The 24,725-nt window shown below is 44.2% G+C and overlaps 1 protein-coding gene across 2 annotated transcripts in view; it reads left to right on the top strand.

The window, feature by feature from the left end:
• ARHGAP26 (Rho GTPase activating protein 26) overlaps positions 1-24,725 on the top strand; it is a 324,880-nt gene that overhangs the window by 66,620 nt on the left and 233,535 nt on the right. For both annotated transcript variants that reach the window (XM_032769159.2, XM_032769157.2), the window contains exons 2-3: positions 22,695-22,790; positions 24,443-24,504. In XM_032769159.2, coding sequence (XP_032625050.1) covers positions 22,695-22,790; positions 24,443-24,504 — 158 coding nt within the window. The remainder of the gene's footprint in view (positions 1-22,694; positions 22,791-24,442; positions 24,505-24,725) is intronic.

Genomic DNA, 24,725 nt, shown 5'->3' with positions numbered 1-24,725 from the left:
TCCTCCATGGATTCCATTGGTGAAGCATGGTCTGTGGAGGTCAGAGCAGCAGATCAGGAGCTAGGCATTCCAGGTTCCTTTCCCAAATCTCTCATTGGTTCATATGATCGTGTCCCAGCTCACTTAGCTTCTATGTGTCTGCTTTTTCTCCATCTGTAAAATGGGATAATACTGGCCTACCTCATAGGGGTGTTGCAGGGGTTAGTTAATGGATGTAAAGTGCACTGAAGTGTGTTATGGCTAAAACGCTTATTAGCCTAGGAAGGCTTCCTTGAAAGCTCTGTCAATACTGTTCCTGTTCAGTGGCTGCCTCTGCATTTATATAGTTTCTTCCCAGTGCCTCAGAGGCAGGAATTATGGTAAATTGGTAAATTGGGTTTATGGTAAATTTGGAGTTTGATTTGTCGAAGTATTCATCTTTCTTAAGTATTTCTATGGCATCCCTCACCATAGAATATAGAATGAGTTTGTGGCAGAGAGGATAACAGAACCCAGCACTCCTTGCTCAGTCCTGTGCTCTAATCACTCACCCATGCTTCCTCCTATAGGTGCCGACTTCTACTGGTGCTGGAGGGTGCTTGACCCCCCTCTACCCTGGCCCTGCCTCGACTTCACCCCTGCCCAGCCCCCTATTACCCCCATTCCAAACCCTTTCCCAAAGTCCCTGCCCAGCCCCGCCTCTTCCTCATCTCCTCCCCTGAGTACACCACATTCCTACTTCTCCCTTCTCGCTCCTCCCTTCCGGAGCTTGCTACAGCTGTTTGGCGGCGGCAAGCGCTGAAAGATAGGCAGAGGATTGAGGACATGGCGCGCTCAGGGGAGGAGGCGGAGGTGAGGTGGGGCGGGAAGCTTGGCTGCCGGTGGGTGAAGAGCACCCCCTAATTTTTCCCCGTGGGTGCTCCAGCCCAGAGCATCCACGGGAGTTGGCACCGGTGCTTCCTCCCATAGGTGATGCCAGCCATATCCCTGCTCTGGCACCTCACCACCGTTTCCAGCAGCCCTCCCTGCCACTACTGAACATGAGCTGAATGCTGAGGTCAGGCGCACTTCTGCTGGCTAACAAATAGTGCAATCACTAGAGGATAGAAATGCTTGCAGGTGTCCCTTATGAGCAATGAGAATCTCAGCAGACTGAGGGATTTGTCTTTCTTTCTGCTTTGCTGGGGTTTGGGGAAGGCCATGTTTACATGCGCTGGTCTCATTGAGATGCACTGGTCTCATAGTGACTACCCATTGTGTTGACTGAATAAATGGAACGTGTGTGTGTGTGTGTGTGTGTGTGTGTGTGTGTGTGTGTGGCTAGCAAGTAGGGTTTGTCTCTGAAAAGAAAGCACCTTCTGGATGTCTGTAAGGCTTTCAGGGCAGTTCTGACCTCTGCTAGACTCCTTTCCAAATGTCCCTAAACCAGTGGTCTCCAAACCTTTTCTGTTCCCCCACCCGCCCCCCAATTAAATGTAATGGAGCTGCCCCCCTTCCTCTTCCCCCTCCCCAGAACTTCGGTTTGGAGCAGGCTGGGGCTGTGGTTGGGAATGGGGCTCTGGCTGGATGCAGAATGGGCCTGGGTGGCACTCCCTTCACGTCCCCGTGGGGGCTGGCCCGGGCCCTGCCACGCCCCCATGAGCGTTCCTCTGTGCTCTCCTAGGGGAGCGTACCCCACAATTTGGGGACCACTGCCCTAGGCACTTGAAAAGCAACTCCAATTCAGTAGAATTGCATGCGGATTAGGTCCATAGAGCTCCCTGAAAACACAGGAATGGGATTTGCATGTCTAATTCCTCATAGGAAGGCTGCCGTCTGCACAGTTTTAAAATGAAACAAAAGAAAAAGCACACTGTGTTATGTGCATTTTCCATTGTAGTTTTTGTTTTGCTGATCAGAAGCAAGAGTTATCCTCTTAACCATGTCAGTAAATAGAATTGGTCTAATGGAAACAAAAGTGACTCACTCCTTGAATATTTAAAAATCATCCTTCAAATAGCCTAGAATCTCAGTTAATTGTGGCACAGTTCACATCCCCCTGGGTGGGAGTTGTTACCTCTGAGTGGTGCCTATCCCTTGTGACCCCATCCAGTGCCAATGTCCTATAACAGGGATCGGCAACCTTTCAGAAGTGGTGTGCCGAGTCTTCATTTATTCACTCTGATTTAAGGTTTCGCATGCCAGTAATACATTTTAACGTTTTTAGAAGGTCTCTTTCTATAAGTCTGTAATATATAAGTAAACAATTGTTGTATATAAAGTAAATAAAGTTTTTAAAATGTTTAAGAAGGTTCATTTAAAATTAAATTAAAATGCAGAGCCCTCCGAACCGGTGGCTAGGACCTGGGCAATGCGAGTGCCACTGAAAACCAGCTCCCGTGCTGCCTTCTGCAGCTGTGCCGTAGGTTGCCTACCCCTGCCCTATAACAAAGGAGGGGTGGGGCACTGGAAAGGAGATCCTTCTTGCTCTGCGTTTACTGCGTGGCTCTCTTCTGAAAGTCATTGCAAAGATATGGCTTGGGTTCTAATGGAGGGCAGTTGTGGCCCTGCCTGGCTAATGGGTGCCTCTGAAGTGCTCAGCTCAGTGGAAGCTTTCAGAGCTGCTCTGCCCTCTGCCCTGTTTTTCAAGATCTCCTCACTGCTAGTGGTTTCCGCATCCTTCTTCCATTCTATGTGTAAGAGAAGGAAGGCTTAAGGGCTGAGAGGCGTTCAGTTCCTGTTGTCCTCTTGGGTATTACATATAGGTTATTGAGCAACAGCAACTCTTTGTGACAGGAAATATAGAAATACTGTGTGTACGTGTTAGACGGATTTTTTCCTTTAAGTTCCAGGAAGCATTCAAATATACCTACAGGCTTGTAACTGGCCAGTTTGGTGTCATTAGCAGTGCCTTAGTTTCTTTTTAGCAGAAATAATAACAGACTCTTGCAGTGAGTCCTTCCTTCACCACCACCTCCTCCCACATGTTGGATTTCAAGTGATAATTTTTATTTTTCCTTCTAATCTACACATAGAAGCTGCTTTGCCTGATGCTGTGCCCCTGATTCTGTGATTCCAGCCGGGTGCTGAGGCGAAGCTGCTCTTTGGAAGATTTAAAATCTGCCCTGTTTCATGTCAGCTGAGCCTGGGTTTTTTGTAACTAATACAATTTTAAATAACAAGCTGGCTGAAAAGGAAACTTTAGGAGACTTTTGAGTTCCTAGCTCCTTTAAACTGTCAGCCATAATTTTCTTCTGGCTGACCTGATTTTTGAGAACAACAGTGGCATCTGGTGAAGAGCCAGGCATGTCTCTGCATTGCCAGAGGAGTTGGTTTTTGTCTCCCTATCAACCTGGCCAGAAAAATCTGGGGCATTCTGAATCAGGTGGCGTTAACCAATATATTTAATCTTGTGCCCAGCATGACTGGACCTGGGCAGGGGGAATTCTGACCTTCCCCCCCAGTGAAGAATGCCTTTCAGGCTTTAGTGGTGCTGGAAAGCCTCTGGTTCTGCAGCCAAAACCCATTCTCCTGACTTCTCCAATGCCAGGTCAAGAGCTTCACTGCCTGCTGTTTGCAGGGCTTCCACAGAGACTTTCTGATTCCAAGCGCTGTTTGTTTTTACAGTGTGCAGTTGCTTACGGCATTGGCTTAGAGCCATCACTCAAAGTGAGTTAGTCTTGGCCCAAGGGATGTATTTCTGGTAATCTGCTAGGGCCCCAGGCTTCACCCCTGGCATACCATGGAATTTGGGAAGGGTGCTGAGCCCATGCAGTTGCCTGTGGAGATGATGCATCCCAAACAGCTCATGTTTCTGAGGCAATTAAAACTTTAAAAACCTTCATTTTGCATTTAATGACACTGTTTTTGAAGCTTCCGTTGTTTGTTTCCCAGTTGCATAGCAATGATCCTCCTCCTCACCCCCTACCCACCTCTGTATATAGGACAGTCACTTTGCTCTCCCAGCCAGGAACCCTCATCTAAAGCGGCTTTTATTTTAGTTTTTTAAAGGTTTCACTGGAATCTGTAATCTCAAGAAAATCATCCTCCTTGCCCCTTCCCATCTCAGTTGCTGGGTTACACTTGGCTCATGATTGCATGGGCAGAGAGGACAGGGGAGGAAGAGAAGAAAATTCCAACTTTCCTGAAGGCTTTGTTTTGCTGGTGTTGGCCTTTCCATTGGGACAGTCCATTGTTGCTTGGGAGCTGACGTGGTGTGGTGTGGTATGGAGACACGGCCTAGTTACATGAGTTGATGCCCGATTTGGATTTGTTTTCATGCATAGACAATAAACATGAACAGATTCTAAGGGGAAAGAATAGTTAGTATCTTTAATCATACAAAGTAATCATGCTCCATGCTTTTCTAGCTCCTTCGAAAGGGCTCTGCTGATGCAAGTTTTGGGACAGGTCTACACCTAAAATGCTGCAGCAGTACCGCTTCAGTGAAGATGCTCCCATGCTGATGGGTGAGCTTCTCCTGTTGATAGTTAATCCACCTTCCTAAGATGCGGTAGCTATGTTGATGGGAGAAGCCCTCCTGTCAACATAGCTCTGTCTAACGATGGATTAGGTTGGTATAACTGCATTGCCCAGAGGTGTGGGGGTTTGACAGGTTCTTGGAGCAGCCTTAAGAAGCACAGTGACTAAAATGCCAGCAGATGCTGGAGCCTTGCCTGTGTTAGGGGTCCCATTGCTGCTACCACCCATCAAGATGAGCAAAGGTTAGAAATGTTAGAGAAAATCTAATGTAAACTTAAGCCAGGTAATTTGTGGCAGAGCTGGGAGTAGAAGGCTGGCACCGCTGTGAATCCTGTCTTAACCATGATCGTTCTGCTTGATGGAAGAAAGACAATGACTTGTGTTTACTAGGAACCCTTAAAATTAACCCTTTCAAATACTTTATAGGCAATTGAGCAGAATAAGAGGCTGCATCTGCAAACAGAGTTCAAGCTCTTGGTTGGACAGCTTGGGCTTTCAACTCTGCTCCTCCTGTGGTTACTTCCATGTTGTGATGGGTTCCCCCCAGGGTATCACCTGGAACTGGGGTACCACCAAGCCCTCTGACCCACTAGCCTGGGCTCCCTCTCATACTGTACTGCTGTGACAAGCTACAAAGCCCTCCAGCCTGCACTTTCACCAGCATTCACACAGGTAGGGACACACCCAGATGGAGTTACAAGCAGGGTCTCTGACCAGCCCCTGCATAGGAAAGCTACTTCCAGCTCCTCAGGCACACATCCCCTCTGGAGTATAAACCCAAAATTATACCATCTTGTGCTGCACAGGGAACTGTACAGTGTAAGTCCATAAAATCTGCCTCCTCCCTCAGTGTGGGGAGGAATATGCAACAGCTTTTTGCCCCAGAGTTATGATTCCTACACAGTAGTTTAGATTAAGCAAAAATAAGTTTATTAACTACAAAAGATAGATTTTAAGTGATTATAAGTGATGGCAAGCAGATCAAAGCAGATTACCCAGCAAATAAAAGATGCTAACTAAGATTAATATACTAAATAAATGGGATATAAATAGCAGATTTTCATCCTAAAAGATGATACAAGCAGGCTGCAGATTCTTAAGGGGCAAGCTACACTTGCTTTATAGCTTGGAATCCCCAGGTGTTTCGTTTCACAGGCTAAAAATCCCTTTAGCCTGGGTCCAGCACTTCCACTAGTTCAGTCTTAGTTCCTCAGGTGTTTCTAGGAGTCTTCTTATTTTTCAACCAATAGTGATTGCTTATTCCAAACTCAAAAATTAGATTCAAGTATTAAAGTGGGGAAACCCATTATAGTTCTGTTTTAAATACAAAATGGTGTTTGGATTTGGCACTCCGAGCTCCTTACTAGAGCCAGTGCAGAGAAGGCTTGTGCCCTCCAGAGTGCTGCCAGTATGCCTCAATTCCTGACCCTCAGCAACACTTGTCGTTTTATCCTGGAAGTTTCTTTCTACAGGTTCAACTTGCATGGTGTGTTTCTGATCTGACTGGCTGGGGCAGGAGGGAACCACCAAAGCTTGTAAGCTAAGGCAGGTTTTCAAACCCTGTTTCCAGCATGGTGGGAAAAATTTCTCTCTTTCCAAATGTCTCCATACTGCCTGGCATTATTAAAGTGTTCCTAAATAGATTGGAAAGGGGAGAAAAAGCAGCATGGGATGCTTGGTTTATACAGCACCACTTCTTTCCTTGCAGTGAAGCATAGGGGCTGTGCATGCGTTCAGCCTTTCGTGAGAACAGCACTTCTGCTAGTGTGCCTCTGCCCTTTTTGTGAAGTTTCAACAGGCAAAGTATCCCTGAGACGTTTCACTTCCTTGATACTAAATGATTATAATTAGTATTAGCATTACTGCTGTAGCATATACAGACCTTCTCTTCTGTGACCATGGGGCCACACTGAGGTTACTCAATTAGGGCAAACTCCAAAGAATGGGACGGACAATCCCCAAAGCTGGTGGATGTTCCAATACTTAAGATTTACCAAGCCAGCACAAAATAGCTTCTACAATATCTTACTGGTTGCACAGAAGCCGAAACACAGTTCCCTTCTAGCAACCCAGCCATGGGCTTCCACTCAGACACCCAAGTCAAATATGATGAAGATTACTGAAAATCTTATCATATAAGAAGCTTCTGCCAATTCCAAAGGATCGGACATTACCTCCCAAGTTAATGAATATTTCATCTTACCCAAATACACGCATACAGCCAATTCTTATTAACTAAACTAAAATGTATTACAGAAAAGACAAGATCAGTATACATACAGACATGAGTACAGTTCTGAGATCAGTTTCATAGTAGAGATGCAACTTTGGAGTTGCAAAGAGTTCTTAGATTCAGTTCAATGTTTATATCCAGGCTGATCCAGATGAGACTGGAGATTCCAGTTTTTCGACTCAAGCTTTCTGTGTATAAAGCATCATGTGGATCTGAGATGAAAAGAATCAGGACTCAAGAGATCTTTATACAGTTCCAGGACTTCTCTTGACAACACAGAGTCCTTAGGGGAACAATAGGCAATCATGGAGGCTTTGAAATAGACCTATTTCCTAAGCATCTCCGGTAATTAGCTACATAGAATAACATAAGGCAATTGCCTGTTTTCCACCATTCGCAGGTGATTTGCTATACATTTCAAAGAGAGATCAATACAGTGATATCACTATATTTACAATTCATTTAAATGTTAAGATCTCCTTTTGATCTCTGAATTACCAGAATACAGCAGAGACAGGAACTATAAGATTACATTGTATGCCTCTAACAATATATATGTAAACACACAACATTTGCATCTGATGAAGTGGGTATTCACCCACGAAAGCTCATGCTCCAAAACCTCTGTTAGTCTATAAGGTGCCACAGGATTCTCTGCTGCTTTTACAGATCCAGACTAACATGGCTACCCCTCTGATACTTCACACAACATTATGTACCAATATGTCCCTGAAGGTTGAATTTGGGTCATTTATGCTGCATTTACCCTTTCTGGCCACGTGTCACACCTTCTCATGCCTAATTTTCATGCTGTATGGCTGTTTGCTATAGCCGTTAGCCTTGTGCCCTGTGGTATAAACCAGCTGTCTAACTGTCTTGGAAGAAGGACAAGCGGAAAAGCTTTTAGCTGGTAGGGGATAATCTCCTATTGCTCATTCATTAGAATGCAGAGTTTTTAGTTTGCAACTTGGCTTAAAAACTTCATGCTGTAAATCTGCTCAGATTGCCAGCTTTTCATTAGATCCCCCCTACTCCAACTATCAATGATTCTCTAGGAAAGAGCTTATTTGAACCACACCGCTATAGTCCACCACCATGGCAGTGCCTGCAGATGCTCCCAATATTTGAGGGAAAGAGGGTGATCGATGGTGGGTTATAACTAGGAGGAAAGGGATGAAATTAGGAAAGAACTGAAAGCCAATAATCAGGAAAACCTTTGCAGTGAAATGTTAGGCTATGAGATAATCTCCCAAGAGAAGTGGTGGAAGTTCCATTGATTGAGTCATCTGAAACTGGATTAGACAAAAAGGAGTACTTGTGGCACCTTAGAGACTAACACATTTATTTGAGCATAAGCTTTTGTGGGCTACAGCCAACGTCATCAGATGCATAGAATGGAACATATAGTAAGGAGATAGATAGATAAAATACACACGTACAGAGAACATGAAAAGGTGGGAGTTGCCCTACCAACTCTAAGAGGCTAATGAATTAAGATAAGCAATTTATTAGCAGGAAAAAAAACTTTTGTAGTGATAATCAAGATGGCCAGTTTCAGACAGTTTGACAAGAAGGTGTGAGGATACTTAACATGGGGAAATAGATTCAAAGTGTGTAATGGCTCAGCCATTCCCTGTCTCTATTCAAGCCTAAATTGATGGTGTCTACAAAGCAGTAGAATAGTGCAGGATTCTTCCATACATGTCTCAGGAATGGGCAGAATGACTTAATTAGGTCTCTCTTTTCCCATCTCTAAATTGCATTCTAAGGAGGGATACCTGCCTGATATGGACTCTTGCTGTCGTTCTTTCTAGAAGGTGGCCAGGCCAGAGAGAGCAATGGTGTCCCTGGTTAAAAAGTGGGGCTTTTCATTTATTTTATCAAAGCCATCTCTGGAGGTATGGTACACAAATGGAGTAGGGTTATGAATGCCTTCCTTATGGATGGTCTCTTCATGGCCCTTTAGGTAATTCCAGAGTGCTTTGCTGTTGGTGGCAGTGGGGCAGGGGTGGAGGGAGCGTTGGCTTTAACAAGCTTTGAAAAGGGCCCTAGTTCTTAGCTGTAGAGAAATATTTGGGTGTGTGCTGTTTGCAGTGCTGATGCAACCTGTATCCTGGCATGGGGGACATGGCAGCCTGGTTTAATACTTTAAAATAATCTGCGTATGTAATCTAGGGACTGGCATGCCCTGTACGTTATTGCATGGCTAGATTTTACAGTTTCCCTTTCAGGTTGTCAACCAGCATATCTGCTTGGACCTAGACACAGACATTGTGGGTCCTTTAGCACTGTGAGTTAATGATTACCTTGACGACATGTTTTGTAATTCGCTTGTAAAGTTGCATACAAGAAGACTTCTCTAATGTAAACTGCATTCTTGTAGGTGGCTTTCAGGAACAGGAACATGTGGTTGAGGTTTGTCTTGTTGGGACAACAAGTAACTGTTTATAAACCTCCTGTAAGCTTATTGAATGGAGGCGATATAATTTATGTCTTGGTTCCTGGTTTTGCACTCCTTATTGCAGAGGGAAAAGGAGAACTTTTAAAATGCAACCACAGTGATGGACCACTCCCTGAGGAGTAGATAGGATTAATACCTTCCTAATTGCTGGTAAACAGACCCCTGAGGCTCCCCCGCTCTGTCTCTTCCCCAAGGCCCTGCCCCATCACTTGCTCCTCTCCCTTCCTCCCCCCCTTGCTTACTGCATCAATTTAAGGAGCCTAACTGCAGGTAGGAGGTGGCCCCAGCTGAACAGGGGCTGGTGCAGGTTAATGATCCAGCACCTCTCCCCGCACCGCCGTAACTAGACTTTTGGTTTGGGTGCCATTTAGGGTTGCCAGGTCGTCTCTTGCAGTGGACTTTCTGGTCAAAAACCAGGCACCTGGCAACCTTACATGGCACCTAGACATGGAAGCCAAAAACCGGACTGTCCGGGTAAAAACCAGCTGGGTGGCAACCTTAGAAGTGGGTGAGTACAACCCCGTGATGAGTTTATTTAGGGGCACAAACAATAACGAAACTGGTTGGGATGTTGGTTATACACAAAGGGAAGTCTGTTCTCCCACTGTTTCATGTGAGGGTTTCTAGTTTAGCTTCCGTTCACAATGTGTGGAGCCTTGCAACTTGCCCGCTCCTCCTGCTGATAGCCAAGTGAGATTCTGGGCAAATATAGTAGGGATGGGCTTCTGCGAATGTGACTCTTTCTAAACTAATTTGTTTCACATGTATTCATGCCCCTGTTGTGTTCATGTTCTTGAATGTTCAAGCCAGTGAATTTACTGGAAGGAATGTTCATGAAAACAGCGATTTAGCTATCAGCTTTGTGTTCATGGACTGCGAATTTCAGATTTGTTTTCAAACGTTTGTGTTGGAAACCTAACTGGAGGTGTTCAGTTCCCACAAAGGTGGGGGTGTTATTTGATTTACATGGAAAATGCTGTACCTGAATAACTTTAATGCATGGGTTAAAGAAAAACATTTTAAGAGGAGTGCGTTAGCATTTGCTGTGTTTCTACAGGTTTGTACCCTGCTCGGAACAGCATTTTATTGCTTTTTGTGCTGCCATCAGAGCCACATGCTGCAACCACATGACCTGCGTATGTTTTACCACCACTCGCAGATGTTGTACCTGTTCTATGAAACAAATTGGCTGTATGCGTGACTTCACTGTCACTGGGTACATTCTGAACATTGTGACTCAAAGGGCCCGATACATCCTGGGTATCAGCTCTGCACCCTCTTCCAGGTAGTTCAGACAAGAGGAAACCATTATATATTAAAAAAAAAAAAAAAAAAAAAAGTACAGCCTGTCTTGTTCCCTTCATTACCCCAGCCCTTCCTAGATGCACATGCTGTATAGAATAAAAAGAGGAGACGAATATTGAGATGACAAGGAAACAAAATGGAGAGGATTTTTTTTTTTTTTTTAAGTTACTTCCCAGATTTTCTGTGTGCTTTCCTTCTGGGGCAGAATGAAGGGAGACAGAATCAGGTTCAGCTGAAGTCATTAGAACTCAAATGAAATTTTACAAGGCTTTGAGAGTCTACTGCTGCGCTAAGGTTTCAGTGTGCTTAGTTGCAGCTGTAGCACCTCACTATATTGATAAGTTTTTCTCTCTGTTATTGCTGGAAGAATGCTGGGGTGTGAGGAATCTTTTATGTCCAGTTGCTGGCTTTGTGTGTTATCTCTGTAGTGTTTCTGTAAAATGACAGCTTTACAGTCCTGGCTGCTTACGGAATTAAAGGATTGTAAAAGGTCAGAGGCAGTGACTCTCCGCATAGCACAACACTGATGAGTTTCGGTATTTCCATTCAGCAGAACTGGGGCAAAACAAGACCTGACCAGAAGGACCCAACAAAAACTGCTACATTAGAACCCTCAGGGCACCCATGTAACCACTTCATCAGTAAAAAGATATTTCCATTCTATGCATCCGATGAAGTGAGCTGTAGCCCACGAAAGCTTATGCTCAGATAAATTTGTTAGTCTCTAAGGTGCCACAAGTACTCCTCTTCTTTTTGCTGATATAGACTAACACGGCTGCTACTCTGAAACATGTAACCACTGTTCATGATGAAAGCACCATATAACTCTCTGGGGCCAGGATCGATTTTTTTCTGTTTGTACTGTGCCTAACATGATGGGGTTCTGGTACATGACAGGGGCTCATATTAATAAATAAATAGTAAGAGCAGAAAGCTGAACATATATTAGGAGCAGCTTAGTATAATACCATTGCCTGGAACCAGTCCTGCTCACCTCTCCCAATGTAAATAATTTGCATCCCAAGAGAGCAAGAAATGTGCAGATAGTTTTGAGCCTACAGGAGAGCAGGATCTAGATCTCATTGCAATCTGACTTAAGAATTTCTGAAGAGGTGACATCGCTGAGGCATCCAAAGGCAGTGGTGTGCCTGCCAGCTCATGACTCGCTGATGAAATCCTTCCCCTAGATCTGGCACCCAGCTCCTTTCTGACAGATTCGTGCTTGTTGTTTCCCCTCATGTGTTGTAAAACACCTTAAGGTTGGGAGAAGTTGCTATTGTAACAATAAATCCATTGGCTCTGCAAATGGTCTCTTTGGTCCTTAGCTTTATTTTAGTGTTTTAATAGTCTCAGTTTAGAGCGGTCTCTAGAGGGAATCTCAGATATTTATTCCTACTCTGTGGTACAGAGAAATTCACTGCAAATGAGCAGGGATTAGACAACTTCATCGGATGGCATGTCAATTTAACCCCTCAGGTGCCACTCCTTGGTTTCAGTCAAGATGGGAGCTTTTCACACAACCCTATGGCCATATAGGGGCTACTCTCTCCATACCCAGAGGGTCAGATTCATTTTTGGTGTAGTGCCATGCCTTAAGGCAATCAAGGCTCTGATATGCCACTGTAAATCCAGATGAAACCTTACATATAATACACATGGGTATTTCTAATGTTGTGCCATTGGACTTCTATACTGTACGTAAACATCACTCTCCCAGAGCTTATTCTAACAGTATGCAGGCAAAATGTCTTTATTATAATTACATAGCTCCATAGCTGCACATGGCACATTGGAGAAGAGACAGAGTCTCTGCCCTGAAGATCTCACAGTTAAGATTAGAACAGCAGACGACCGTGGAAGGGATGTAAAAATAGGTGAGACAGAGGTGAGGACAAGAAGGTTGCATGGCCTCTTAAGAGGGTAGTGCTGGTGCCCTGATGGCTAGGTTTCTTTAGATATTGTTCAGTGACTTGACGTGAGTAGAACTGTAGTTGATAAGCAACCCTGAAATGGGTTTCGAGCAGGGACTGAGGAGGAGGCATGGTTGATGGAGTCAGGAAGGGAGTTTCAGGCCAGGGGGCACCATGAAAGAAGAAAGATGAGCTTGGGATAGATTATGAAAGGGGACATCCAGATGAGCAGGCTGTGGGGTGTGTGTGTGTGTTTGTGTGCATGCGCATACAGGGTGGGGCGGGCATCAAAGAGTCAAAGGTAGAGTGATGTGACACAAGATCGGAGTCTGTGGGTTTGTATTGGCAGCCATCAATCTTCCCAACACTGGGAATTAATGCGGCGCTGTGCCTAGCTGTATTCCCATGATAGTCTCAAGCATTGTTACCTGTTGCTTGCTGAAATCTGAAGCCCTCCTTCTGTTTATGGGTTCTTTCTGAGTCTCCTGCTCCTGGATATTATGCAGGAGTGATGCACTGCCCAGCTCCCATAGGGAAATCCTTTGGGGCTCTTGCTGATAGAGGGGGAAATTGCTCCCAAAACAATGAGCAAGGAAGGAGACACCACAAAACTATGACCTAGATCTCCACTGATGGGAATGCACCTTCTGGGGTTCACCCAAGATTATAGTAAGCAAAAACTGGCTAAGAAGCTGTCCCAAGGGAGCTTTCAGATGGAGAGGGCCCTTTCTCTGTTGGACTCAGTCACAGTAACAACGCGGCAAATGCCAGATTGGAATGTCACCTCCCAACCCCGTTCCTCATCTGAAATCTGCTTTGGCAATGCTTCTTGATTCCACGAGCTCCCGGGCTGAGGTGCCTCTTGATCAGCATGAGAGGCAGAGCACTGGCCTGGGCTGGCACCTGTCACCATCTACTGGATTCAGTTTTTCATTTAAAGGAGCAGTGTAACTCCTTTTTAGAGCTGGGCAGAATCTGGATGTTCTCTCTGGTCACATTTGTGATCTGGAAGTTGAATCTTTGCTCATGTTTGAATGGGACAGTCCCCTTCAAAACTGACGAGCAGTCTATATTATAATATTTATAATCTCGTTTATATAAAACTGTTTTCTGTCTGTAGCCAGCCTTTGTGCATAAATCCTGCTGAGCATAGACTCTTCCCCACCCCTCTTTAATGGCAGTGAACCTGAAGAATAAGGGTAGAAAGTAATGGGGAAAGAACTGCTTTATAGCATTACCCTCTTAAGACCTGTACAGTCTAATGCTGACTTGCCCAGATGTCTCTGACTGTATGATCCTTTTAAATGGTTAGGTTACGTTTAATGTCAGCACCTCCAATCTAGCTTCCCTCCTGGCTTCCTGGCTTCTCTTTCATACGTTTTGGCAGGACTTTTTGTTTGTAAACCTCCTTCCAGGAAGGTTGACATTCTGCAAAAGGAAAGTGTTACTGTAGTTGTTACCATAAATTTTCAGCCTGTAACCGTATATTGTAGTAATGAGCCAATACATCATTTTTAAAAGGGCATTTTATTTGGATTACTAGTTGTCATAGTTACATGGTCAGACCTGCCATGTGTAGTACTTGAGCCTGCTTATTGTCAAGTTAACTTTCCTGGAATGATTATCATAGCACCACTGTGAAATTACAGTGCAAAAGAACAGGATGTGTTTGGGTGCATCTTAGGTGAAGACTTTATAGTTTGGGGAGGATAGTACTGAGAGGGGATGTGATGGAATTATGTAAAGCAATGGGTAGTATGGAGAAGGCAAATTAGGAGCTCTTCCTTACCCTCTCTTAGAATACCAACATGAGACCAGCATAATGAAATGAAAAAGCAACACCATGTAAGAGGTAATAAAGAGGGGTGGCTTTTTTTTATTACACAATTAATAATTTGATCAGTGGAACTCCTTGCCACAAGATATCACTGAGGACAAAATCTTAACATGATATTAAAGAGGGTTAGATGAAAAATAACTCCCACAATTATACTAATTAGGATTACACTTTATAAGGCACAAGCCAATCACCAACTGCCAAGACTGATTAGGAAGAAACTTTCCCTGTGGTGTTTTTTCCCCCCTTCATTTTTTCCTGTTGTAACAGTGCACAGTGAAGTATAGAGGGAGCAGCAAGGATGGTGGGAGAGGGAGCATGTCTGACTATTCATTTTCTTTTGTTTTTTGTTTTTCACACTTCTACCAGTGTATGAGACACTGACCAAAACTAAGCAAATGGATTTTGTGGCAGGAGACAATACTGGCAGTTTTACCTCATTCTTGATTTGATTTGTCTTTTTGAAATTGCATTAGACAGGCAGTTGGAAATATAAATGCTTGGGCAACTGAAATATTATTTAAGTGCTATATAAGAATGTGGCTGTATTTGAATCTTAGCTTGTTTTGGAAGCATCGTTATTCTGTTATGCATCAGAATTTTGGGGTTGCAGTATTTTATTGATATCTTTTCTATCAAACTCATGTAAAAAGAAACACACAGATTCCTCCCTTGTGAATCCACTGGTGTTCTGTCTTTGTAAAATCTATTTGAGCAGTTGTTAAATACATTCCTTTCATGCTTTATCTGTCATGCCACAGGACACCACCTAGTGGTGGCTGAGAACTTGGGTTAGTACGCGGTTCATAGGTAGATCTAGTGCTAAAGCTTTTCCTGCTTTGCTTATTTTCTAATTTATTTGCCTAATTTCAGGTTTCGTTAAAAATTAAGATCTATCCAGGTTCTCTAAGGCTTGCAAACATTGTGTGTGAGTCAAACTTACGTGGAATTATGTGGCCATGCATGATTTTACCCTCCTCTCTCCCCATACAAGGCAAACCACAGCAGTTTCATCTGAGTGTCCCTGGGATTTTGGGTTTGTTCATGTGCAAAACTCAAAATAAAATTGTATGAGTAGGGCCTTACCAAATTCACTGGCATAAAAAATGCGTCATGGACTGTGAAACCTGGTCTTTTGTGTGCTTTTACCCTACACTACATATTTCACAGGGAAGATCAGTTTCTTCAATGAAGGGTCCTGCCCAAAAGAGAGTTAAGGGAGACTGCAAGGTTATTTGTGGGGTGGGGGGAAGGGTTGCGGTATTGTCACCCTTACTTCTGCGCTGCCTTCAGAGCTGGGCGACTGGAGAGCAGCGGCTATTGGCCAGGTGCCCAGCTCTGAAGGCAGCATCCTGCCAGCAGCAGCACAGAAATAATGGTGGCAATACTATACCATGCCACTCTTACTTCTGTGCTGTTGTCTTCAGAGCTAGGTAGCTAAAGAGTGCTGGCTGAGGGCTTAGCTCTGCAGGCAGCAGCGCAGAAGTATGGGTGTCAGTACCATACTATGCCATGTTTACTTTTGCACTGCTGCTGGTGTCGGCTCTGCCTTCAGGGCTGGGCTCCCAGCCAGCAGCCACCTCTCTCCAGCTGCCCAGCTGTGAAGGCAGTGCCGCCCCCAACAGCAGCACAGAAGTAAGGTTAGCAGTACTGCAACTCCCCCTCCCTTACAATGACCTTGTGACCTCCCCAACTCCTTTTTGGGTCAGGACCCCTACAATTACAATACTGTGAAATTTCAGATTTAAATAGCTGAAATCCTGAAATTAACTATTTAAAAAATCCCATGACCATGAAATTGACCAACATGGACCCTGAATTTGGTAGGGCCCTATGCATGAGAGGTGGCTGGGCAAGGGTGGGCAGGGTGTGTGTGTACTTGTGCAGGCTGACAATGATTCAGACACGCCTCTGAGAATTCAAGCTGTCAATTTACATGCAGAGCTAGCTAATAGTTACCAAGATGTGGTGAAGAGCAACCTGGCTCAGTTTGGCTCAGAGACACACATTATTTCACAGTTTCCTTCTGTGACACTGAGACACCAAACTCAACTTGGCCTCCAAAAGTTTTGAGGTTTGTCTCCATTTCCTTGGCCAATTTATATATTAAATGCTAAGGGATCCTTGTGTATCTGCCAGAACAGATGAAGCCTTCATGCCTTTTGAGATTTAAAAAATAAAATAAAAAAAAATTGATTTCTCTGTATCTGCCTTTCAGCCACCTCTTCTACTACTTTTCATTTCAGGGCCACTACCCTAGCTCACAATGCATGTTGTTGTTAAAGACACCATAAATTATTACAAGGGAAAGCATTTTAAAATATCGAATCTTTCCTTTCACTGTTTGCTGATTACATTCTCTATTAACCTTCAACTCTGTGGGTAGAGGCTAGTAAGTTTCACTTTCTGGCTCATGTGCTTTCACAATGCTGCAATGCTTGGATTGTAAACAATGCAAGGGGACCTATACTTTGAGCAAATTGCTTACCTTACATTTAAAAAAAATGATGCTGACAGAAACACTTCTGTTAATCTTAACTTTTTAAAAAAGTTTAGTTTTAAGAAACCTGTGTTTTGGGAGCCTAAACGTGTCTGCCAATGTTATTTTAGGTATTGACACAGAAAGGGGAATGGAAAACCCATTTGTCTTTATTTGCATGAGATGATTCTTAAATTATTTTTTGTAACAGATGAAATGTGCAAAGTGGCCCTTCCCTATCCCTCCCTTTCCAGCCACATCTGCACAGCCCCGTTGGTACATTCAGGTGGTCTCTAATTTAGCTGCCTGGTTTATTCCTTATGATTTGATCGTGTGGCTTAGCAAGTAGTTGTGAGCAATTTTAATTTATCTCTGTGTGCTGGCAATTATCTCTCTGCTTCCTCTGTCTATTTATAATGCACTGTGGGAGACTGTTGAAGTGTAGCAAAAGACAGGCTTGGTCTTTGAAGGCTGTTACATTGCTCTGAAGCACTTCTGCTTAGCTTATACCACAAAGAATGTTTTAAATGAGCAGCCGAGTGCAGATCTTAAGCCAGCCTCACTATAGTGGTCCACACATCTGCACCTAAAATAGTTCATATAGCTAGTTGGGCCTTCAGAAATTGTTTGGTTACGAACGGCAAGCATGTGCAGCTGCTATGTAACGCGTGAATGTATCGACCCCATCAGAATTCAGAAGTACTGTCAGGATGATCCTGAGCTTTAAGTCACAGAAACGCCTGAACTCTAATGTTGGCTGTGCTGCAGACCTTGGGCAAGTCCTTTTTAAATGTTGTGCCCCACTTCCCCAGCTATCTAATCTATACTGAGATTTTCTATAGTGCTGAAGCATTTCCCTGGTAAATTACTTTCCTATAGCAATGTTCCAAGTGTCTTAGGGTATGGAGTTGAGCCAGACCTAGGGTGACCATATATCCCATTATGGCCGGGACAGTCCCTTTTTTAAGCCCCATTCCGGCTGTCCTGACTTTTTTGGCAAAAGTAGGCATTTGTCCTATTTGCTCTTGTCAGCTGGATCATTTGGCAAGAGCAAACGGGACAAATGCTCCCTTTTGTCAAAAAAGTGGGGTGCTGTGTAAAGGAACGGTGTGGAGTAGGAGGGCGGGGGCGGGATGGTTTGAGTGACCAGCGACAGCCTTGAGCGGGGGGATGGCAGGGCTTGGGCGAGCGACTGGGGCCAGGGAAGTGAGAGAAGTAGGGGGGGCAAGCAGCTGTGGCCAGCCCCAGGCGGGGAGAAGGAGAGGGGTGGGCAGGCAGGTGAGCGACTGGAGGGAGGGGCTCAGGCTAGCCCTGGGCAGTATCCCTTTGGGAAATACGATCACCCTAGCTGGACCCTGAGACTGTCCCTCATTTACCAAAATGATCCTCAGATGCCTTTAGTGGGAAGGGGATGATGATGATGATGATATCCATGCTAATTCTTAAATGTTTTCCTCCATCCGAGCAGCATAACTTCAGCATTGCCTAGGTTATGTTTTGAATCAGCTGTTTTTCATCCAGATGCTGGTTTCCTGTAGACCCCATGACATTGTTGTGACATCATTAGGTGCGACGGTGAAAAAGAGAGAACACAGGTGCCTCCAATGTATGGCTGGCCATGGAGTCTGTGTGTTCTCACCACACACATTTCCATGGAGATGAAATGAAGGTGCACATTGTGCTGTACCCTCTGAAATCTAAGATTTTGTTTTGAGGGATGAGGAAGAGAAACTTTCAGCCTTCCTAGGTGCAATTAGTATATCAATGCATGATGTAGCAATGCAAATGCTCTGGAAGGTAGGATTACAATTTAAAATAAATTGGAGAAATGGTCTGAAATAAATAGGGTGAAATTCAATAAGGACAAATGCAAAGTACTCCACTTAGGAAGGAACAATCAGTTGCACACATACAAAATGGGAAATGACTGCCTAGGAAGGAATACTGTGGAAAGGGATCTGGGGGTCATAGTAGATCACAAGCTAAATAGGAGGCAACAGTGTAACTCTGTTGCAAAAAAAGCCAAACATCATTCTGGGATGTATTAGCAGGAGTATTGTAAGCAAGATGAGAAGTAATTCTTCTGCTCTACTCCGCATTGATTAGGTCTCAGCTGGAGTATTGTGTCCAGTTCTGGGTGCCACATTTCAGAAAAAGATGTGGGCAAATTGGGGGGAGTCCAGAGAAGAGCAACAAAAATGTTTAAAGATCTAGAAAACATGACCTGTGAGGGAAGATTGAAAAAATTGGGTTTGTCTAGTCTGGAGAAGAGAAGACTGAGAGAGGACATAAGTTTTCAAGTACATAAAAGGTTGTTACATGGAGGAGGGAGAAAAATTGTTCTTCTTAACCTCTGAGGCTAGGACAAGAAGCAATGGGATTAAATTGCAGCAAGGGCGGTTTAGGGTTGGACATTAGGAAGAACTTCCTAACTGTCAGGTTGGTTAAGCACTTGAAAAAATTGCCTAGGGAGGTGGTGAAATCTTCATCATTGGGGCTTTTTAAGAGCAGGTTGGACAAACACCCGTTAGAGGTGGTTTAAAATAGATGATACTTAGTCCTGTCTTGAATGCAGGGGACTGGATTAGATGACCTCTTGAGGTCCCTTCCAGTTCTGTGCTTCTATGATTCTAGGTGGTACAATTTGCCCGTCTCCACGATAGATCTTGTATTGCTAAAGCAGAACTAGGGAAAGAACCCAGTTGTCCTGACTCCCAGTTTCTTGTACAAAACACTTCACTTATTTATTTAGGTAGGTAGGTCGCCATACCAATGGATGCTGCTGAAATGTGAATCTGATTGACCTTGATTTATTCTCAGTCATGTTTTACTCTGCTATTTCGAAATGGGCTGAAATGTGTGAGCTGGACTCCCTGTGTGCTTGGCTCATTGCCAGCTCTTTTAGCAGCTTCTCTCCCCCCCTCTTCCTCTCCATGGCAGAATGTGGCATTTGGATCCTGCCCAGAAAGCCACAGGAGTGAATGATGGTGTAGTAAATCTGTTTTGACAGGGGATCTGCAGCACATAATATAGTCAGGATGTCATTAAGCCTATGGTGTGCTTGAAGGGATGAGTACAGAAAAATATGCTGCAAACAAAACCACCAGTCCCGGAGGTCAGCACCGAGCTTGGAAACAGGAAATGGCTCCTTGTGTAATTAACATCAGTTTCTTTCTTTATTATTAGCTACACAAACAGAAGGTTGGCATAGCTCCTGAGTGATCAAGTTAAACTCTGAACCATCACAAGCCCACCAGCCCTGGCGCAGCGGGTGGTGGGGAAGGGAACAAGAGTTTTGTTCCCTTTCTTGTATATTAGATGCTGAAACAGAAGTGTGTTTTTTGCAAATTGGTCAAAAAGCTTTGTGGGCTGGGGGTTTATGTGACCATCCCCACCCCCGATAAAGCAATGCAGCCAGCTTCAGCATAACCAGAATTCACCATTCCAAGTATTGAGGTTTTTAATAATGATTTTCTGGAAAAATAACATGTGTATGCACCTGCACACCCCACCTCTGACCCGTTTGCTACATTGGCCTTTCATATTAGCAGCATTGCAGATGACTTAGGTAGGGACTTGTGGGTTGATGACTGGGCTCACCTGGCAGTGTGTTAATTGGAGAGGCCTCACTCCAGCACGCTATGCTTCCCAATTCCTGAAGAAAGATTTGAGGTCACACAGCCCATGGTATGTAATGCTGGAGCTGCATCCTTGTCCTTGCTGAATGCTCTGCCCCTCTGCTCTTCTGAGGGCTTTGTATTGTCGAGCAGCAAAACTCTGAGAGAGTAAAAGAACAAACCACCTTCTTTGCCTTCCCCCAAAGTTCCCTTTTAAAATACCCCCCACCTCCAACAAAACAACTCATAGAAGCTAAAAGGCTGCCTTGTAAAATGCAAACTACTGTGCGGCATCCCCCAAAGCCTCCTGCAGTGACCCTGGAATTCCAGGGGGCAGGCTGGATTCCTTCATTGACAAAGTAAATTAGGGGGATTGTGGAGGGAAGAGAAAAGTAATGGGATGCCAGGACTTTTTGCTGAGACAAAGCTTAGGGGGCTGGGAAACCAGTTTGACCAGTAAGTGGAGTCTGGGAATGGCGTGACAGCAGCACATAAAGGGATGAAAGGTGTGTGTAGATTATGGAAGCTGTATGTGATGAGGTTAAAAGGCTGCTTTGGCGTTGACACTAAGTATCCTTCAGTGATTTCTGAGGTGCATTCTTCTGGTCTTGAGGGGATGCAACCAAGTAACTTAGGTTCAAAAGCATACAGCAAAACTACAACGGCTCATAAGTGGCAGTGTAAAAAACAAAGCAACTACATAAAGAATGAGGCAGTAAAGAGCTGGGTGATTTTTAGTAGCAAGTAAAGAGACTTTTATGCAAAAGACACTTGTCTTGGGAGTATCCTTTTAAAAAATGTAAACGTTTTGTTCCCATGTCCCTTCCTGGCAGCTGAGCCATATGCTGGAGGGTAATGTCCTGATGACCAGAACAGCTTCCAAAAATCCCTTTGCGCTTTGCCCCTCCCCCTCAAAAGAAGCCCAAATGGTTCCTTCTGAGATCTCTGTGAGTCACAAATATGCATTTCCTGAAATGGAACTGAACAATGACATTCTGTTGCCTTCCGAAGGTAAAAAGACTGTCACAAAGCAGTGATTGTCCTTCCTTCCATTCATGTCATAACTGGCAGGTTTTGCTGGCTCACTGACCTTTCTTTCTGATGCTGGATCCTTTCACGAGCCTGGATTACGTGTTCTCTTTCCTAGGATGATCATCTTGCTTATTGTGCGTGACAGAATTTTTTCCTCTTCAGGCAACCTGAGCTTGCACACGCTGCAAGGTGTAACTTCACTCGCATTGAAACGTTTGCGGGATAAGGGCCTGGGTGTTCAAGCAGTGGCTTTCCCCTTGTGATGCTAAGAGTGGGGATAGTCCGTTCAGATAACATAAAGACTGACTAACACCTCACCCAAAAACTGAAGATAATTCTCTCTCGAAGTTTGGGGAGAGTCTTCTTTGCTTTTTCCTTTCTATTTATACTCACTAGCTGGAAAGGACTGATCACCTCTTTTGCTGCTGTATTGTCTGCCTTAAATGTTTCAGAGGAGAGACTTTTTTAAAAGTGGTGTTGAGAAAAGTCTTTTTGTTGAGAGAAAGAGAAACTCCACTGAATTCTGTGGAATGGGGTGGAGCTACTGGGGAATAGGAGTGAGGAAATAAAGGGAATCAGCTTATAGTTAGATCCGGTGACCGTGGAATTTCCAAAGCCTCTATGTGACTCAGGAGAACAATTCATACCCAAAGCCAATTGGCATTGTGCTCCTAACACACTTAAGGGCTTTGGAAAATACCACCTTGCATGTGGCAGGCTATGTGGTGACTTAATGAGGTTTGGATCGGGAACAGAAGCTGTGAATTGTAAAGTAATAAACAGGTGTATTAACTTCTTAGGCAGCTCTTTTCAGCCAAAAGAACCACAAGTCATGTGGAGGCTTAGCAAGCTATCTAGTGGAAATGCATCACCCACCACTGAAATGCTGTTGTCGCCTGCGGTGAATCTGGCAGCTGATTAACAATTCGTGGCAACACTGGGCAACAGTTAATGGCAGAATGTAATTCATTTATCCATTTAGACTTCAGCTGGGCTACCATTCATATTCTTCTGCAGAGTTCTGTGGGATCCTTGAGGATAACAGGTCAGGATATTTAAACTCATGTCTCCTATACTACGGTGCAGGGACATTGGCTTAGCGCTGATTCGGAAGGAAGAATGCCATTCAACATGTGGGGTGAAATGCTGGTCCCATTGAAGACAAAACTCCCGCGGACATCAGTGGGGCCAGGATTTCATCCCTGGAGTCTCTCTTGGATGTGTGCACCTCAATCAAGTACTTTCAAGGCAAGGAGGTTGAGCCTGGGGAAGATCTGACAGGATCCAGGGCTGAGGTGACATGGCTGACTATTGCATACTTTTTAATACCTCTGATTTTTCATTTTTTCACCTGCTCTCTTTTCCCCTACTTCTCAACAGATTTGTCTTCAGCAAAGCGGAAGTTTGCAGATTCCCTAAATGAGTTTAAATTCCGATGTATAGGAGATGCAGAAACAGATGATGAAATATGCATAGGTAAGTGGGAAGGCTACATTTGTTAAGGGGATCTCTCTTGATATTTCTGGACCGAGCTAATCAGAGTGCAAGGTGCATAGACATGTGATAGAAATACATGTGAAGTATTGATGAACCCAGAAGCTTCACTAAACTCCTTCCCAACCTGCAGAAACAATATCTTCCTTTTAATCTAGCCCTTGTGTGAAGCCCAGGGAAACTGAAGTCTTGCAGTTTGCCCTGAGGTTGGCTCTGTCAAGCCAAGGGAAAGAGAGTTCCAGAGTCCAGGGCTTCTCATTCGCAATACCCTGCCACTAGCCCCTTTCCGTCTTAAAGCAGTGCATCTGTGAATCTGGTGGGACAAAGACATGGCTAAATAGAGCAAGTTCCCGATCCAAAAGAGAAGGCTGCAACTTTCTTGCGAAGAAGTGGTGAAAAAAGTACCCCTGGCTACTCCTGTCTGGACAAACAGAAGGAGATGAGGATCCAGTCGGACTCCCCAGGTTGTGATCCTGATGGTAAAACCTGGCCTTTTACTTTAGTGCAAAGGATCAGCTCCTCCTCTAGTTGTTTTTCCCCCAGCCAGCCAACATTAGCCCTCTCCTATCAAGGTTGATCCCTCGGGCTTTTTACACACAAACAGAAGCCTATATAACTAAATTGGGTTTAAGCCTCACCTTTAGTTAGAGTGTCCTATTTCAAATGAACATGAGTTGATGATTTGTTTTCTTTTTTGCCAAACCCCAGTCTCACTGAGGCAGTGAGAGGGCTTGTCAGATAAGATGACCAAATGTTCTGGTCATACCTCACATCCTGGGTGAGATGCCCTAGAACCCGTGTGAGACAGACCCAGCAGAGGATAAAGAATTGCCTAATGGGTAGTTAACTTTTAAGACCAACACAACATCTCTTTGTCTGTGGGGCTTGGAGTATAGTTTTTTCGCTGCACATCTTAGCAATCGAGTTGTTTTTTTTTAATAGTTAACTGTCAATAATCAAGATGAAAAAGAGCTATTGAGTCATCCAGTCCATCTCCCAAGGGTCTGGGGCTGCAGGACTGCACAATAAACTTGCCAGACGATGGCTCTACATGTCTAGCAGCCTAATTTAAGGGCCTGTGGGTTGTTTTTGGGAAGATATATTAGGGAAAAGCCAGTCTGGTATGTATTGTTCTTCCCAACCATGGTTCTGCACAGGTACACCGGCTTTGCTATCAGTGCTACTGGAAAAGTCCAAGGTTCAGAATTTCCTCTTTCTGTCTCTACTGCACTAAAATGTAAGGACAGAAACAAATCTGAATTGATTGATTTTCCAGGTGACATAAAATACATAAATTTGCAACAAAGTGCAGTGCATTCGAACCTGGAGCAGACTTCTTCATGCAGGGCTGAAAAGTACTACTTCATATCCCCACTAACAATGTAGCTGTGCCACAAGAGAGTTCCATGCATTTGTTCAGAAGAGACCAGCATGCTGCTACTCGTGAATATATTCCAACAAAATTCAAAAACCAGTTCTTTGCTCTTATTATGCAATGGCATAATCTAGCCCGACTGCCCAGTATTTCATGTTAAGAGTAACTAACTGCTGGAAATCTGTAGCCCAAACTTCTTTAATGTTAGAGACTTTACAGCCCATTTTATATACTGAACCTGCTGGTGTGTCTCTTTCAGCAAAATCCCTGCAAGAATTTGCCACTGTTCTCCGGAATCTCGAAGATGAGCGAATGCGCATGGTATGGACTTTGACGCTTGTGACTTCTGAGTTAAACCTTCTTCTGTTTGATCCTTTGATAAAGGGAAGGGTTAGTGAGGAGTTCAGGGTCACTATGGTGTTGGGAGAGGCCTATCGTCTGCTCATATAGGCTGGAAGGTAAAAAGGGGCTTTAGGTACCTCAGCCTGAGGTCTATGGTGAATAGAAACTGGTGAGTGCATTGAACTGATTTTGAGAAGTGG

The sequence above is a fragment of the Chelonoidis abingdonii genome, chromosome 7 (genome assembly GCF_003597395.2).
Source record: "Chelonoidis abingdonii isolate Lonesome George chromosome 7, CheloAbing_2.0, whole genome shotgun sequence".
In the NCBI taxonomy this organism is placed as follows: Eukaryota; Metazoa; Chordata; order Testudines; family Testudinidae; genus Chelonoidis; species Chelonoidis abingdonii.
The sequence above is the reverse complement of the archived record's forward strand: the minus strand, read 5'-3'. Positions and strand labels throughout refer to the sequence as shown.